Source organism: Halichondria panicea, chromosome 3 (genome assembly GCF_963675165.1).
Source record: "Halichondria panicea chromosome 3, odHalPani1.1, whole genome shotgun sequence".
Taxonomy (NCBI): Eukaryota; Metazoa; Porifera; class Demospongiae; order Suberitida; family Halichondriidae; genus Halichondria; species Halichondria panicea.
This window is the reverse complement of record NC_087379.1, coordinates 1,313,400-1,332,000: the sequence shown is the minus strand read 5'-3', so window position 1 is coordinate 1,332,000 and position 18,601 is coordinate 1,313,400. Positions and strand designations below refer to the sequence as shown.

The 18,601-nt window shown below is 42.0% G+C and overlaps 3 protein-coding genes across 3 annotated transcripts; 1 reads left to right on the top strand and 2 right to left on the bottom strand.

Moving 5' to 3' along the window:
- The first annotated feature begins 134 nt into the window (after positions 1–134).
- On the top strand, positions 135–4,779 carry LOC135333088 (uncharacterized). The gene is made up of 7 exons (XM_064528016.1): positions 135–398; positions 525–1,872; positions 2,065–2,306; positions 2,368–2,470; positions 2,796–4,169; positions 4,343–4,584; positions 4,639–4,779. Exons 2-7 carry the CDS (start codon positions 534–536, stop codon positions 4,753–4,755), a joined length of 3,417 nt encoding a protein of 1,138 aa, XP_064384086.1. The 5' UTR covers positions 135–398; positions 525–533; the 3' UTR covers positions 4,756–4,779.
- Positions 4,780–4,988: 209 nt separating this feature from the next.
- LOC135333221 (myosin-11-like) lies at positions 4,989–8,562 on the bottom strand. The gene is made up of 6 exons (XM_064528137.1): positions 8,406–8,562; positions 7,849–7,933; positions 7,665–7,736; positions 7,223–7,398; positions 6,363–6,860; positions 4,989–6,088 (listed from the first exon to the last, which is right to left on the bottom strand). The coding sequence occupies exons 1-6, from the start codon at positions 8,475–8,477 to the stop codon at positions 5,153–5,155; spliced, it is 1,839 nt and encodes a 612-aa protein (XP_064384207.1). The 5' UTR covers positions 8,478–8,562; the 3' UTR covers positions 4,989–5,152.
- A 43-nt stretch (positions 8,563–8,605) lies between these two features.
- On the bottom strand, positions 8,606–18,534 carry LOC135333217 (uncharacterized). The gene is made up of 9 exons (XM_064528134.1): positions 18,237–18,534; positions 17,197–17,421; positions 14,586–14,675; positions 13,833–14,017; positions 13,316–13,411; positions 13,070–13,172; positions 12,231–12,411; positions 11,901–12,071; positions 8,606–10,794 (listed from the first exon to the last, which is right to left on the bottom strand). Exons 1-9 carry the CDS (start codon positions 18,402–18,404, stop codon positions 8,885–8,887), a joined length of 3,129 nt encoding a protein of 1,042 aa, XP_064384204.1. The 5' UTR covers positions 18,405–18,534; the 3' UTR covers positions 8,606–8,884.
- Positions 18,535–18,601: the final 67 nt, after the last annotated feature.

The following is an 18,601-nucleotide window of genomic DNA, read 5'->3' as shown; positions in this document are numbered from 1 at the left end:
CGACCCAGTGCTGATACTCTATACATCTTCTCCTATAAAAGGCAGAAAATATAATTTTACTGAAAGCAGGAAGTTGGCTATTAAATCATGAAGTGTAGCCTACAGTGTAGTGGTTGAGTTATAGGTCTCTGCATTTACATGTATACCATACTCACCTGAATAAGAAAGCTTGAGGTACTGCTTGTTGAATGTATAGCTAGCCGTAGCTGCTAGCCACTGCCAGTCGAGTCTTCTAAATTTCTGGAAATGGCCAAAAAGAATTTCTATCAGCCCCTCCCCTTTTTTCCCCACACCCAAGGAAGGGAGAGCTTTAGATCTAGAAGGCAACTGCCTAGCCGGCCATCGTGATCAAAGGCGCAGGCTGTGAGGAGCTTAACTGAGAAAATCCACAGCATCAGGTAAGAGCCAAAAATTTGATCTAGCGTACAGTAATCTTTTAATATCTAGATAAATGTAAACCTATCAACTATCCTTTCTTTTAAATACAATTTATTTAATAGCTCTTTCTATTCTTCTTTTTGCAGGTGCACAAAATGTATCGAGTATCAGCACTTTGTCAAAATATTCGATCGGCTCTCCAAAGACGTTCCATTTCATGTCTTTATCACACCACCCCCTCATACAGTGGACAACCCTCTAATGTTGTAACGAGCCCCTTACCTCCCATAGAGGACTCCCCGTTGGACCTCTACCGTCACGTCTTTCAAGACTTTCCAAAGTTTGGTAACAGAACAGCTGTTGTGGACGGCATCACTGGCCAGGAGTTCTCGTACAACCAGATTGACGAGCTGACAAGCAAGTTCTCCTCCGGTCTCAATAGAAGTGGATTCAAACCCGGAGATGTAGTTGCTATAGTAGAACCAAATTCAACTACTTTTCCAGTTATTTTTTTCGGCACGATAGCTTCTGGCGGAATGGTTACGACGTGTAATTCAACGTTTACTGCACAAGAACTTTCCTTTCAGTTTCAGAACTCTAATGCTAAGATAGTAGCCACAGTGTCATCATTGCTGCACACAGTACAAGAGGCAATCAAAGGAACAAACGTTGAGAAGATCATCTTGACCGATGGAGACTCTCACGGTGGTAGGGATGGTCAGGTGTCTTATCAATCTCTCCTTGACGACAGCGGCTCTTTGTTCAACCCTGTGTCCTCTGATATCCACAGCACGGTAGCTTTGCCTTACTCCAGTGGCACTACCGGCCTGCCCAAAGGTGTCATGCTCACCCACCATAACATCACCTCTAATGTCTCGCAAATGCATCACCCGGAATTGTTTGAATTAGGAGAACACTCTCGTTTAGTTGTTGTGGTACCATTCTTTCACATCTATGGTATGGTCATAATCATGGCAATGTCTATGCGTTATGGAAGCCAATTTGCTGTGTTGCCAAAATTTGAACCGGAAACATTTCTAGCCACTTTACAAAACCAAAAAACTACTCTCGCTCACCTTGTTCCACCATTGCTGCTGTTCCTAGCCAATCATCCTCTTGTCGACAATTACGACCTCTCTTCACTGGACGAGATATTTCTAGCGGCTGCTCCTGTCGGAGGAGAGATGATCAATGCTGTTCGAGAGAGGATTGGAGTGAGACTAATCCGACAAGGCTATGGACTTACGGAGACTAGCCCTATTACTCATATCTTGCCCAAGCATTTAGGTGTGACCAAGCCAGACTCTGTCGGTGTGTGTGTGAAGAGTGTGAGCACGAAGATAGTTGATCCGGAGAGTGGTGGTGTGCTGGGTGTGGGGGAGGAGGGAGAGCTGTGGGTGGCCGGACCCAACGTCATGAAGGGATATCTCAACAGACCAGACGCCACTGAGGCCAGCATCACTCAGGACGGATGGTTAAAGACCGGAGATGTCGGTGAGATTATTATGGGTTTTGTATGCTTACTAGGTATTTATTTGCAACTTTGACACCTCACCAACTAACCAGTACAGCCTTTTATTGAATGTACCCCTTTTAATCAAACCCTGACAACAATACGTGCACTATACAATGTATAGATCTATAGTACTTATGCACTTTCTCAAATCAATGTACACACATTGACAGGCTACTTTGACAAGGATGAGTGTTTCTACATCACTGATCGACTCAAGGAACTCATCAAGGTCAAAGGTTTCCAAGTCGCCCCAGCTGAGCTGGAGGCCGTACTTTTAACACACCCTAAAATTGCCGATACAGCAGTTATTGGGGTACCAGACAAGCGACAAGGGGAATCCCCCAAGGCATTTGTGGTCAAGAAGGAGGAGGGGCTGAGTGAGAAGGAGGTGGCAGAGTTCCTCGCTAGCAAGGTGGGATAGAACCACGAGCATCAAAGGCTTTATATTAACGTGATAATGTTCTCCCCTGCAGCTTTCCTCCCACAAGCACCTCACTGGTGGAGTGGAGTTCATTGATGTCATCCCCAAGTCAGCCTCAGGCAAGATTCTCAGACGTCTGCTAAGAGATCAGAACAAATAAATTTTATTTTTTTGTAGTTGTATGTAATTATGTGTGCCCTTAATTTCTGTGTGAAATTTCTGATTCTTACTTATTGCATGCATAATAATTTTATGCATATAGATCTAATGTCCACATTCTATTGGTTGACCACAAATTAAGCTGACCACTACTGGTGACCACTCCTTATTAAAAAAGAACATAATGTCAGATTATTGAGACAAGCCCCTGATTTCTGATGAAGAGACTGATGTACTGAATCACTATATTGCTGGTAGCAAGAGTATCTGCTCTTGCTGGAATATATAGTGTATGTCTTCACTATACTTATTTCCTTGTTTGAAAATATATTAGAAACATTGTGAAGATGTATAGAATATCAGCACTGAGTCGATGGAGTCTCCCTCTTCGATCGGTTCTCCAAAGAAGTTCCATTTCATGTCTTTATCACACCACCCCCTCATACAGTGGACAACCCTCTAATGTTGTAACGAGCCCCTTACCTCCCATAGAGGACTCCCTGTTGGACCTCTACCGTCATGTCTTTCAAGACTTTCCAAAGTTTGGTAACAGAACAGCTGTTGTGGACGGCATCACTGGCCAGGAGTTCTCGTACAACCAGATTGACGAGCTGACAAGCAAGTTCTCCTCCGGTCTCAATAGAAGTGGATTCAAACCCGGAGATGTTCTCTCCATAGTTGCTCCCAACTGTCCTGCTTACCCAGTTCTATTCTTTGGGACCATAGCTTCTGGTGGAATAGTGAGCACTTGCAATCCTGCGTACACTTCACAAGAACTTTCCTTTCAGTTTCAGGACTCTAATGCTAAGATAGTAGCCACAGTGTCATCATTGCTGCACACAGTACAAGAGGCAATCAAAGGAACAAACATTGAGAAGATTATTGTGATCGATGGAGACTCTCACAGTGGTAGGAACGGTCAGGTGTCTTATCAATCTCTCCTTGACGACAGCGGCTCTTTGTTCAACCCTGTGTCCTCTGATATCCACAGTACGGCAGTTTTGCCTTACTCCAGTGGCACTACCGGCCTGCCCAAAGGTGTCATGCTCACCCACTATAATATCACCTCTAATGTCTCGCAAATGCAACACCCGGAATTGTTTCAATACGGAGAACACACACGACTAATCCTTGTTGTCCCTTTTTTCCACATTTATGGAATAACTTTTTTCATGGCCATGGCTATGCGTTATGGTAGTCAGTTCGTTATCCTGCCCAAATTCGAACCCAAAACGTTTTTGGGAGCTTTACAGGATCATAAAATAACTCTTGCTCATCTTGTACCACCATTGCTGCTGTTCCTAGCGAAGCATCCTCTTGTTGACAATTACGACCTCTCTTCAATGAACGAGATACTTACAGGAGCGGCCCCCGCTGGAGGAGAGATTGTGAAAGCAGCAAAAGAGAGGATTGGAATTGAAACCATCCGTCAAGGCTATGGACTTACCGAGACAAGCCCAGTCACTCATCTCATGCCTTTATCACTTGGCATGTCGAAACCGGACTCTGTTGGCATTAATATTCGGAGTGTGAGCACGAAGATAGTTGATCCGGAGAGTGGTGGTGTGCTGGGTGTGGGAGAGGAGGGAGAGCTGTGGGTGGCCGGACCCAACGTCATGAAGGGATACCTCAACAGACCAGACACCACTGAGGCCAGCATCACTCAGGACGGATGGTTCAAGACCGGAGATGTCGGTGAGATTATTATGTGTTTTGTATAATTGCAACTTTGCGACCTCACTGACTTACCAGTGTTGTACAGCTTCTATTACTTCCTTAAACCCCAATGTAAATTGTGCGTCCTAGACAATGTAGTATCACTATAGTATGCATGTACATGCTTAGATACAATGTACACACATCCACAGGCTACTTTGATAAGGACGGGTGTTTCTACATCACTGATCGACTCAAGGAGCTCATTAAGGTCAAAGGTCTCCAAGTCGCCCCAGCTGAACTAGAGGCCGTGCTCGTCTCACATCCTAGAATTGCTGATGCTGCAGTTATTGGGGTAACGGACGAGCGACAAGGGGAATCTCCCAAGGCATTTGTGGTCAAGAAGGAGGAGGGGCTGAGTGAGAAGGAGGTGGCAGAGTTCCTCGCTAGCAAGGTGGGGGTAGAACCAATAAAGGCTCTATTAATGTCATAATGTTCTCCCCTGCAGCTTTCCTCCCACAAGCACCTCACTGGTGGAGTGGAGTTCATTGATGTCATCCCCAAGTCAGCCTCAGGCAAGATTCTCAGACGTCTGCTAAGAGATCAGAAAATAAATAAATTGTAGATCTACGTATGTAATTATGTGTGCCCTTAATTAAAGAATGTGAATTTCTGTGATGTGATTTTCTATGTGAAATTAATAATTTTATGTTCTGTTTTTTTATGCACTAATAATTAATATGGCATGCATGCACATATAAATGCATGTACATTCTGCATATTGGCTGAGCAAAGCTGACCACTATAATTATATGAACTACTTATTTGCATGTGTATAACTTTGCTAATAGATCAGACAAAGTTTTATAAAAACATATAAGGATGAACTTTTAATTTCCCCTTTTCCCTCTATTTACAGAAAAATTAATGTTTGTTGTGTAGAAATGAGCGATAAAAATATGAATGCATAATTATGTGTGTGAAAAAATGTTGGTCTAAGCAAGAAACAATTGCTAATAAGTTCAGTTATTTTCGTTAGACAAAAGAACGTCCAAATGTTTTAGAACACCATCCATCTCCTCTTCAACACTCAACTGTCCCCGTGGCAACCTGTCCTCCGTAGAGCTATGAGGAGATCGAGATCTCATCTGGGAATTCAGTTCATGCTCTAGTTGCTCGGCCCTGTTCATGACCTCCTTCAGTTTCTGTCTTGTCTTCCAGTTCTCGTCTCTCAGCTTCTTCTCTGCCTCGAGTCGATCAGTCATGCTTCGGTCGAGTTGGGATTGTAGGAACTGTTTTTGTTTCTCCAGTTGATCCTCCTTGTCAGCACAAAACTCGTACTTTCTTATCTTCCTCATAGCATCGTCCAGCAGCTTCTTCAACATCTCATTAGAATCTTCCCCTTCCTTTATGAGTTCAGTGATCTTCTTTGTTAAATTCTTTACTTCAACCTCTTGTGCTAGTGTTTTCTCTCTGAGCATTGTAATTTCTTCCTCTAGTTTCACATTTTGTTTACTCGAAGTATCTTTTAAAGACCTGGTTGGTGTTGTCGTGTCCTCCACTTTGAGAAATGTCGGCTCTGATACTGTAATGGTGATGCCAGCTGCTTGTACATTTACTATATCATCATATTGTTTTTGATTGCCTTCATCTACAGTTTGCAATCGTAATTGTTTTGTATCAGTGAAAGTCGCTCCCGCCTCTTCATCATCAGAAATCACACCCTCTTCCGCTCTAGCGTCCTGATCGTCGGTATTCTCTTGCTGAGATTCATACTCTGTATCAGAATCATAGGAATCACTCTGAGTCAGCTGTCTCTGTCGAGCAATAAGAAACTTCCTCTCTTCGACCAACTTGCAGTAAACAAACTTTAATCTCTCGTATTCGATGGCCATTAAACTCAGCCTATCCTGATACTCGTTCTTGTCGGCTTGTAGAACACCCACTCGTTCTCGAAGCTGTGTGAAAAATAATTTTAAAATAACGAACACTTAACTAAAAAACAGTTTAATGTTAGAATTGGATACACGAAATTTAGCTTAAAGAGTCCCATTAAACCATTGATTAAACGGGGGGATGTCCAAAATTGGCAAATTCTTGTCAACTCCCAAATGGACTCCCAATTATAGCTGCGGGGGAAATGATACGTATAGAACTGAGGTGGTATTAGCCACAGAATCTAAATCAAATCCCCTGCCATTGGATTAATGGAAGTTGTAGCCATTCACTCACCTCTGTGAGATCAGTGACCATTCTCTCCATCCGCATCATGCACTCTTCTTTCTCCTCCTTCTCCTTCCAAACATCGTGCTCCATCAGAGCATCGAAAATACCCGTCGAAAAACTCCCTCGAACATTGTTTACCCTCTGCGCTGTCAGCTTCTCTTCCAATTCAGCGGCCTGGTTTCGATAGTACCCTACTTTAGCTTTCGTGTCTTCGAGAGTGTCCTGAAGCGATTCAATTTCCGAGTTTTTTCCCTCAATTTCAGCTCGAAGTTTAGTTAGCTCCTCTTGGTCAGGGTTACAATCACTTTTGGACCTAAACAGACTGAGAGCAGATGTTTGTGGGGTCCTGTTTGTCTCTCTTAGACTGAGAGTGCTGTGAGAGGGTTTCAGTTGACGGAACGTAAACTGGTTGGACGATGACCTCAACTTGAGGAGCCGTATAGGACATTGTTGACTGAATTTGGCGCACAGTTCCTGGGTCAGCAAACACAGATCACACTTCCCCTGCACAGAAACAAGATTCTAACATAAATTCCACAAGTTTATGTAGAGCTGTTGAAGTATATGACACTTTAGAAACAAGATTCCAACACTTATGTCGAGCTGTTAAATTAGAGCGAGGCTTGTTGTAAAAACAGTTCACTAGCTAATATCCTTGCCACAACCGCAGTTGATGAATATATACTTTATCCTCTAGCCCCAGTAAGGCAGCTTTAATACATATTTGGGGGCTAGACAAAAGCTGTGTTACTGTATGACTGTTTCATATCAAGAGTTCCTAATAAATTCTTGATCATGAAAATCAATGCCATGATGCATCATCAGCCTATAGCTTGCATGACTAGAGATAATTATGGCCAACTAACCTCTTTCCAGCTCATGATCTGTCCCAGGTTCACTTTGCCGTCAGCCTCGATGTATTCCGCTTCAATGAACTCCATATTAGGGGCAAGGTTAATGTACACCACGGGGGCGTCTCGAGGGTATCCCTTCTTCAACCACACCCGCACTGGAATCTTGAGATGTCCGTCACCGCCACTGGCTGCAAAATTGAGACGACAACAAACTGTCATTGTTGCAGGCGTATACATAAAACATGCAGTAACGTTGCTATAGATGGACTACAATAGAACCTCTTAACGACCTCTGCTAGCCCAACTATACAACAATAAGGCCAGGCACCCATGCAGGTCCCATGTAAATTAACAGTTTGTCAACTCCTCAACAAAAGGCCACGTCTGTTATAATGGCTAAATGTACTTATTCCCCAAAATTGTTAATAATTATAGCTATATCTCTATCACCTACCGGAATTTATAGATGTTAAGCTTCCAGATAGTTGTATCAGAGTGACGCCTCTTATGCTGGGATCTGAATATGCTAAAGAAATAATTATAAGGAATATCCTCTATTTTGATACTACTCCATGATTATAGGTGTTAGCGAACAAACATCATGAAGTACAGCATGTCATGTAATAATTATAACTTACTGCATTCTTTAATGGACGGCTTGAGGTCTGGGAATTGTTCAATGGAGGCCATGATATGTTTTGCAGTGAGCCCATTCTGACTGTACTGTTGGGAACATAATTATTATCAAACAGAAAGATAAAGTTGTATCACATAATTGTTAGTGTTGTCACTACTCCATCGTCCCCTGCGCATTACTGTTTTGCTTTCATTGCTTTGTATTGATTGAAAACAAGTTTATGTGAATGTTTATACCTACTACGTATACACTAAGCTGTTTGGCTTCAATGGGTAAGCACACATGCATCTGGACAGGCTCTTACTACTTTAAAATCAGGTCAATAACATTAAACCTCTTGTAGTTAGTTGATCAAAATACCGACTTGTAATTAATTATTAAGCATGCTCTTGCATCTACCTTAGGTATAGTTACATGCACGCGCATTAGCCACAGCATTTGCAGAGTTCTGATCATGAGTATAATTGTAACTACTATACTACCTATAATACTATAGAGCTATAATAATATATCTCAATAGCAGTATTCATATTATATGCATGCATGATCATCAAGTACCTTGAGGCTCTTCAAAGATTGCTTTAGTTGCTTCTCTGAAGGGAGGGGACCAGACAAATGTAGGGAAGCCATTCTATAGACTGCATGCAGTTTACACTACCAAGTTTCATCTACAGCAGTATATATCAATTGCAACATCCTATATCTGGCTATCAACCTCAGCAGCAGCTAATTGCATTGCGCATGCGCACATGATCATGTTAGAAACAGGAAATCTTCAATCACAAAACCCAACAAAGATAATGAGATGGAAGGGAAAAATATGACCTAAAATTATAAAAAGTATAGTGATTATATCAAGGGGAAGAAAATAATAATAGATCAGTAAAATTGTATACAATGTTGAAATTCAGGAACAGTAAAACAAAATTCATAAAATGAGAACCTAATTTAGAAAATAATTCACCTAATATTTCTAGGATAGTCTGATTGGTTATTGTTCGTTTCATTTCATTGTCGTCCATTTCGATATAATTATTTCAAATATCAAATACTTCAGGGGCACAATTTCCGAAATCCCCAAACAAAGTAGGTTGATACACAGTCGTGGTGTTGACTAGGTTACCCTCCATGGTGTACTGAGGTGCTGTTGACGTATAAAAGTCAATCGACAACGAGTTACTAGCTGAACTAACAAGTAGTTGAGAGCCCTGGCTGATTGGGTTAGAGTTTAAAGGTGATGGGGACTCAAAGACTGATGATTCGAGAGATGTTTCGACCAGTGGGGGGAGGGAGAGGGGGGAGGAGACTTCAGTGTTGTCGAGAAGCTCTTGAATACAGTCGAGGTCCATCACTTGGTTTGAAACTGAGCCAGCAGCCATTAGTGAGCCACATCCAACACCGAGAAAGGTGGCGATTTCATCATCGCTTTCGTCAAACCCCAAAGTCTTGAGCATTTGCTCTTCTTCGGCTCGTGAGAGGAGAGAGTCGGGATTGAAACTGAACGAGTTAAAGATATCATCAGAGAATAGTTCAGTGAGGTGGCTAGTGTCCGTATCACATGACGAGAGGGTGGTATTGTTCTTGTTCACGTCGCCCTCGCTCTGGCTCTGATGCAACACTAGGAGTGTGGGTGAATCGGACCCATCAACTGGTTCTGACTGACTCCTGTTGTCTGACGAATGGTTTCTCTGCAATTTGACTTGTACTTCATAGCTGTCAGTTTCTGAAATTTGTTCGGCGAATTCTTGGTCTTTCATTGCTTTGGGGGAGGTGGCTTCTTGTTTGACTGCACACGAATCGGCCGCACTTTCTTGGCCTTTCTTGAGTTTGTTCAGAATGTGTTGTCTGAACGCCATCATGTTTGCTTTGTTCATTGAGCGTGGCCATTGATTCTTTCGTCTTTGGTTAGCCGGCTTGGGGTTAGATTTGCTCTTCTTTGAAGCTTTCATCGTTGTAGCTCGGCCATTACTCAAGTTTGAGCTGGCTGCCGAGACAGAACAAGAATGTCTTCTTTCTTCTTTCACTTCTGTAAGGTGGCCATTGACTTCATTATACTCAGGTTTCACTGAGTGTGCTATTTGTCCCATATTGGGTAGACTACGAGTAGCCAACTGTCCTCTCAGCATACTGTTAGAGCTCTCTCCCTGGGTTACTTGACTGTCACTGTTTCTACGGCAACTCAAAAAGTTACTTCCTTTTCGTTGGTGTTCAGCAGATTGTACAAGAATGTCCGGAATTCTCGAATTGAGATAACCGTTTTGGCCCTCCATGAAGTACGCTCCTCCGAACATACCTCCAGCAGCTTGAGGTTGGTGGTACATTTGGACCCCCTGTGTGGCTAGGTCCCCTCCGAAGAATTGGGAAATTTGATTGGGTGCCGTGGCCATAGACTCGAGATCGGTGTGCGGTGAGAAGAATCCCGCCTCCGTGCTGCAAGGGCTTGACGTTGCACTGTGTGCCGGGTCTTGGAACGCTGTGGTGGCCGGAGAGAAGGAGCAGGTTGGATTGAACATAGGCCCTGGGGCATGTTGCTGTTGCTGCAGATGAGCGCCTGGTACGCACTCCAGAGGGGTGTGTGACAAAGTCACTGGAGGATGGCTGGCAATCGGACTCACATCAAAGGTAGAGTATCCACTGTCGGACTCATAGCCAGTTGAACAAAGATTCAATTCAATTTCACTGAGATCGACGGCAGAGTGTAGAAAATGATCAATTTGTTCATCAGACCAATCCTTGTTTTGGTTGAGTATGGTCTCGAAGTTCTTCTGGGAACGATCGGGGAGAAATTCCTTGATGAAATCCGTGTTGACATAGCTACTCGGCTCTGATTTGATTGGCTGATCATGCTGTGCGGCATGACTGTAGACGGGTGAGCCGTAGAGGTGGGAGGATTGGTGGGTAACACCTAGGTGTGGTTGTATGCCCTCAAGGAAAGACGACTGAGCACCTGCAGGGGAAAAATGAAGATACGATAAATCAAGGGTATGTCTAACAGCCATACAGGAGTGTGTGTGTGTGTAGGGGGGGGGGGGTAGTAAGAATGAGACCCTAAAATGATTAGAGTAGTATATTTAATAGAAATTCCCAGATTCTTTAATGCTATGTACAAATATTTACTCAAGTTGAGTGCAATTTTTATTTTTGTTCAACAGCAAGCCATCATAATTCAAAACACAATGATTCTTGTACAATACTCGTGTGCACGTCCGAGCTATAAGAGAGGCAGGCGATGAAAGCACAGCTCAATTATAGAACCAAGCATTGACTCTGTGCATGCCTGCTCCTTGAAGCTTTTAAAACGGTTAAATTGACTTACTTAGGAAATTATTAGAAAGTGGTGATTGTCTTAGTCTAATATTTCTCTGTCCTGAACAGTTCGTCTTCTCCGGTGGATTATAATAACCAATATGCATGCCCTGTGATAACTGTCTGACAGTACAAAAGTAAGACCTTGGATTAGTTAGTGGCTGTTCTTGCTGGCTTGCTGCTTCAAGTCTGGAGAGATGGTTTTCCTGAGCTACTGTTTGATTCAACGGTGCTCTATTATATAGACTAGCCACAGGAAATACCAGACCGCCCACACATCCTGTTAATCCTATTGTGCTTTGAACTATTCCCGTAATAGAATCCACTTGTTGCTAAGCTACCTTCCTGTTGACATAGAAACGAATTGCCCCCTATTAATTTAAATATAGAACTACAGGAAATTACAATGACTCAATTGTTGTCTAACAGCATACATTCCAGAGTAACAAACTGACAAGTGCACTCATGCACAACCATACAGCCATACCGTATATAGTGGGTAATTTTCGTGGGAAAGCTACCCTCCACGAAATTTTTTACCACGAAAACATAGGCGTGATTTACCAGAACGCACGCAATAAAGATGTAGGCAATGAAAAACGTTCTAAAGCCTTGCAAATCATCACACATGATCTAACTGTTGCCATCTACCAAGGATTGTGATGTCATTCCAAGTACCAATATTGCATTTGTGAAGCCATTAGCACTTACAAAGTTTTAGTATTGATACTGTTATTGTTAACGCACCATCAATGGTTAGGTTGCCGTCGCCATGGATAGCTTGTTGATGAAAGGCCAGTCTCTTCTTTGTCATAAAGCTTAACTCGCAATCCGGGTGAGTGCATTTATAGTTGTAGTCAATGTGTGTGTTGAGATGCTGATTGTAATCTTGCTCACTGCTGAACTTAGTGTTGCAATCTGTAGGGAGAGAGAGAATGTGAGTCTGTTAGTAGCAAGTAAATGTGACGATCTTTACCGAATGCACAGTACATTTGTGTAGTTAACGCTCTTTACCAAACATATATAATACTGAGTATATTCAGTTTAGAGCTTTATTGATTTTTACCACACGCTTACCTATTACTGGACAGACAAATTGGTGGTCCTTTGTGTGTATCTTGAGGTGATTTTTCAGGTGCGATTGGTGTAAAAATACTCTATTGCAGTTTTCGTGGGGACAGGTAAATTGGCGGCCATTTTTGTGAGTTTCCAAATGTTTCGAGAGCTTCTCTTTGCTAGCAAACAACTCGTTGCAACTCTGCATGTGTGTGTGTGGGTGGGTGTGAGTGTGAGTGTGTGTGTGTGTGTGTGTGTGTGTGTGTGTGTGTGTGTGAGTGTTGATGATACAGAATAAACAACAACATAAAAGGTGATGTTATACATTTAGTTAGTAGCTCTAATGACAGCAAGTTGACACAGGTTCTGAAAGTAGGCCCCAATTAGCGTTTCCAACAACAACAATATTCGTGTAACCTACACGCACACACAAACACGGATGAGCATAATTATATCGCTATGCACATGCATATACAGATATATAATCATGGATCAATTAAGAACAGGAAACTCATTAAAACGAATATAAACAACACGTCCCATGCCTATATTGGGTAAGATATCAGTCCTGTCCCGGTGGATAACCCTCTTAACCCTCAGAGTAAGCCATAACAGCTGGGATATAATTGAAACAATGTGTGTGTCTGATATTGATCTAGTACATGGACACAGGAACAACACTGCATTTAGTGAGGAATGAGGAAATACCTGTATTTCAAGCCACAGTTGTAAGTATAGGAAAACACTCCCACTAATTAATTTAATTAGGCATGATTGAGTGCATGGATTTATATTATTATTATTATGCTGTACACACTCACTGTATATCTCTTACACCCACACACACACAGCTGGCTTACATGAGTGGAGCACTTGAATGGCCTCTCCTTGGCGTGTACTCGGAAGTGAGCGTTGAGTTTGGCTTGAGACGTGAACTCCATTTCACACTCAGAACATCCGTATCTATAGCAACACAATAATCTTGATTGCACCATAGTAACTTGAAAGAAAAAATACTGCAAAAAAAATACTGCAAAAAATTGCACGGATTGTTGCTATGCATTTCTGTTGAACTAAAGATGAAAATGTGTAAAATGCTCTCTCACTTTCTCCTCTGTCGTGTATTCTTTGTTGCCTCCTCTTCTCCAGTAGAGTCCATGCTACTCGTACTGTTCCCTCTGCTGTCACAACGGGGGGTTAATCTGTGTGTGGTGTGTGGGGGTGGTGTGTGTGTTGTGTCGGGGGTAGTATGTGTGGTGTGTGGTGTGTGGGGGTAGTGGCCGGGGGTCAGTGGAGTGTATAGATCGTGGGACATGCAGTAGCATTACCGGGGTAGTGGTCTTAAAGGAATTAGGATCGATATCGGTTAACCTTGATATCAGGTACTGTAACATAGGCACTAAGAACACTGCCTCCTAATAAGGAGAGACAAATGATCGGACCATTGTCAATGATCTGATAGCACAGCTGTTTATGATTAGAGCTGTGGCCATTGTCTTCATTATGATGTGGCATACATACGGCAACATTCTTTAATCTAATCTACCTTGATCAGTGTTTTAGAAAACCCGTCTACTATGAACGAGGAAATGCTCAAACTAAACTAAGCCAGTGCAAACTCACTTCTCTATGCTCTTGACGTCCTTCTTATGGACCTTCTTAAGGTGGCCATTGAGTCTTGGTTGGCTGTGGAACGCTTCCTTGCATCCCCTCACCGGGCACTTGTAGCGTTGAGGCTGACCATGGATGGTCTGGATATGCATGAGTAGGTTGTAGCGAACGCTGAATCCACGGCCGCACTCTTTGCACTGTATGTGTATGTGTGTGTGTGTGTGTGTGTGTGTGTGTGTGTGTGTGTGTGTGTGTGTGTGTATGTGTGTGTGTGTGGTGGGGAGGGGGTAATAACCTTGCTAGGAAGAGGAATCTATCAAGTTTAGAGACTCTATTGCTCAATTAGTGTTGAGAATGTACCTCTATTGTGTCAACATTGAGTCAGTGATATAAACATACCATATTGTAAGCCTACGAAACAAATTGCCCTTACAAACCCTAGTTACATGTATGTGAGTGAATACATAAATTACTAAAAGCCTAGCTGTTAAAAAGTTATTGAGCTCATGCAGAGCCAAAGGTCACTTAAGAAAGCAGTTAGTTAATCGCATTTTTGTGTACACACACCCACACCCTGACAAATAGTGTCAGGTACAATCATGAGGCTTTAAAAAGTAATAAAAGTAATTATTCTAATACAGTACAGTGTATTTTAAAACTGATAGACCACACAAAGGACAGGTGTTCGGATGATATGCATTTAACACTTTCCAAGTGGAAACAATGATTGAAATTACCGTGCAGTTACTAGTTTCATGGTCTTACCAGATATGGTGTTTCCTTAGTGTGACTTTTGATGTGCCGTCTCAGCTTGTACGGTGTTGCAAATCGCCATGGACAACCATCAAAGGGACACTGTGTGTGTGTGTGTGTGTGTGTGTGTGTGTGTGTGTGTGTGGGTGTGTGTGTGTGTGTGGGTGTGTGTGTGTGTGTGGGTGTGTGTGGGTGTGTGAGTGTGGGTGTGAATAGTATTGTTTTGGTGTGTGTTTATGTACTAGCTGGTTTGTGGTTTTGTTACTTAAGGGGATGGGAGTAAATCTCAAGTGCCTATATAGCTGGAGTATCATAGGTGATAATTTGATTGTGCCTCTTATCTCAAGTAGCTGTCAGATTAATTAACTTCTTCCATTCTATTAACTTTGCAGGTGTGACTGTACTTATACAGCGCTCTGTTTGCATGATACAAACTTTACACTGAAAATAAATAACGTAACTATTAAGGAAGAAGAAGTTGTAATTAGCTATTAAAGAAGCTATCACCACGGAATTGTGGTCCCCCAGCCACAGCAACACTTAAAACTGGCTTCTCCTAATAACATGTACAGGAAATTTGACTCAGCTGAATACAACATTTCATTTGTGGGTTAAACAATTAGCGATGTGTCCCTATGGGTGCAGTGAAAAGGTCAATCTTATTCACCTGGTGTCAATACACCAGATACAGCTCATAAACCACACACTCAAAGCTACAGGAAGACAGGTAAGACAATTAATGAAGTGTGGTTACCATGACTTCATACCCCAGCACCACCACCACCATCACAAGGATGTGTGGAATTATTTACCCCAGCACCACCACCACCATCACAAGGATGTGTGGAATTATTACAAGTTAAAATTGTACACAACTCCGAATTTGAACTTGAGACACATACACAATCGCAAAGACAGTAATTTAATTTTGCAAAGCTGCATGCAAAAACTAAAAAACTTCTGAGGTTCATTCTAAAGATGATTGCTCTGAACAGCTGATTCAAATTCAACACTTGAGAATAAAGTTAACTGTCTAATGTATAAAGTCTAGCCACATCGTTAACCGATATTCACTCAAGCATGTGGTGAACATCTTATTGTACTAAGAACTAATTCACGGGATGTATGACCTTATTAATGAGGGCAAGGCACCTCGTGAATACCAGTATGAGCCGTGAATATAGTTACCAGGGGGATGTACTGTACACATACTTTGTAATGCCTAATGCTTGATACTACAAGAGGAAACAAGATATGAATAATTATACTTATATGCATTGAGATTGATCTGGTTAAGTTTTGTCGCCTCCAGTTAGTTAAAGAATGATCATGACTTTATTTGAACAAGTGCTTCATTGCCATCGCTAATCAGACCTGAATAACGGACGCTCATGCACCTACCGATTTGTTCACATACTTATACTATATACGTATATATGGTACAACCACTTCAGTCAAGACCAACATCATCATGGACTAGCAATACCAAACTAACTCTTAGAACTATTAAGCAAATGAATAACCAATCTGTCTACATCTGTCAATGCATACTTATACTTATAATTATAGTGCAACCATTCAGTACACAGCACTTAGATAGAGACACAGGCAGCTAGTAGAGAGGTGTCCAACAGGTTGTGGGTTATTGGTAGTAAACAAGTAACAAAGAATGGGGAGTTTTGGTGATACAGGAAGAGGACTTCAAATGAAATATCTTGTCAATGGGAAAGGAGGAAAACAGGGAAATCAAAGGATCGATATTATATATTGTGGTTAAATTTGAACTAAATGAATGCAATTATACAGTCTAACTATAATAAATATATGCATCCTATAATATCACAGCTCTCAACCCGGGTCCTTTCATCTCCAGCCGAGGTGTGGATACAGCACGAGCGTTAAAGAGCTCAGAATGTCATGCTTACATACACGTGCACAAATCTAGAATTAGAGTAACACGTGTTAATACTCGCTAGGGGACAGGTGACTGATAACAATGTCACGAGGCATTGAGGGATGATTTACAGCGGCGGGTGACTATAAAAACACGGCAATCAATCAATCAATGAAGAAACCGTAAACATAGCTTCTGCTGAAAAGTCAGACACCACTCACTTGAAGAACATGTTATAATTATAAAACGTACGTATACTTATATTTTGTTTTTGCTTCGTACGGTGTTTACGTACAAACAACTTCACTTTGTTATGCACAAACAATTACGTACATCTAACAGACAGACACTTACATGTATAGTCTGATTTGGTAGAAGAAGGAAATGCACCCAAAAATGCACAGGGACAATAGATGCTCATTAATAGGGTAGATACTGAAACTAGGTTTGGACAGTCCCTTGATTAATGGATAGCAACCACACTACACTAGTAGTAACCACACTAGTTTACAGGTCAAGTGTATTTATAGGGAGCATGGCTACCACAAAGCTGACTCAGCAGATAATGAATGGACTGTACCCACAGGGAACAAAGGAATTGCACAGCTAGCATACTCAAATTACTATGTCAGTATGATACTACTAGAAGATTATAGGAATATTTCCTTGCATACTATGTACATTTTTTACATGTACAACTAATAAACTAATAAGTCTTAATTTTCTTACGGTATGCTTTAGTTTCTTGTTGTTCCCGGTGGGTGGGTGCGGGTGTCTGCCTCCCTTAGTGTCACCACGAGGAGCCGTCTTAGTGGTCATCTCAACCTTTATAGCGTGGGTGGCCTGTGATCTTGTACTTTGACCTCTAGTGACGACTTGGATGTTGATAGGCCTGGTCACAGTTGACGCCGCCGAAATTGGAGATATGAGATTCCTCTTGAGAGTGGACCGGACCTGTGAGGGTGTGTGAAAAGTGAGAAAGGTATTCAGGAAGGTACTGTGATGGTTTGCATGATAATCACGGTATGTGGTTACTTTTCTGTAATAAGTCTTCCTCCTGTTAGCTCAGCTGGAAGACTAAGATATGATATATGAACCACGACATTGTGTCCATAATATGAGCACATCTCCAATCAACACTGGGCAAACTATTCGTCTAATCACACAATAAGTATCCCTCTAGTGTTTATTGACCTCTAGTGTTTATTGATGGCAGTGTTTATAGTTACAAGTGTGCCCCTCGATATAGCTAACCCAAACAGTTTACACTGCTAGACAATGCACACTCCAGAATCACCTGAGCTGGGGCTTGAGCAGCTAGCAACTTAACCACATCAAAGACTGCTGTATCAGCTAACATGTTAATCATAGCCAGGCCTAAAGCACAATCAGATATCACTGTCTAAAGAACTTGGACAGCTGCGAATAAATTATGTTATGTTGCATAAAGCGGACTCGACTATGGCTGTACATTTTCGTTACTCCACGAGATATGATGGCTACAGCTAGCTATGCTGTTGCTTTGAAGGGTGAAGGACTGCACATGTATACATAACATACACTCTTTTGAACAGCCATTTGGCAAGATTGTACAGTACGTAAAAAGCTTGCATAAAATCTGGTATAATAATTTAAAGCTTGTATAAGTACAAGCCGAGCTCAGCTAGCAATAGAAGCTTGCATACCATAATTATTATACATTATCGTACGAGCTCAACCTAATCGTTTCTGACAGGATAGTCTGAACTTTAGCAGAAACTGACACCTACCTGGGTAACTGTAGATGGCCCTGGGCTTGCAATGGCTTTAGCCAAGCTTGCAGACAACCTTCTACTTGGGGGAGCCAGCTCAGATCGAGGGTCAATATTATATTCACACTTGTCAATAGCTGAGGAGAATTGATTTGTGATATGCCTTTCAATCTTGACACATCTCATGGTGTTGTGGACTTTGCTCAGCTCTCCAGTAGACTACTAGCTTGTGTGCAGCAAGGTGACAGGTCTGCACTAGAGCTACAGCTACATAAAAATGTACACTCCATGCGTAGCAGCAGACAATAGCATTTATACGCCTAGCTAAACTGTTACGTCACTTTGCATAAAAATGTTATCTAATGAGTTGGCCTTATTTGTGG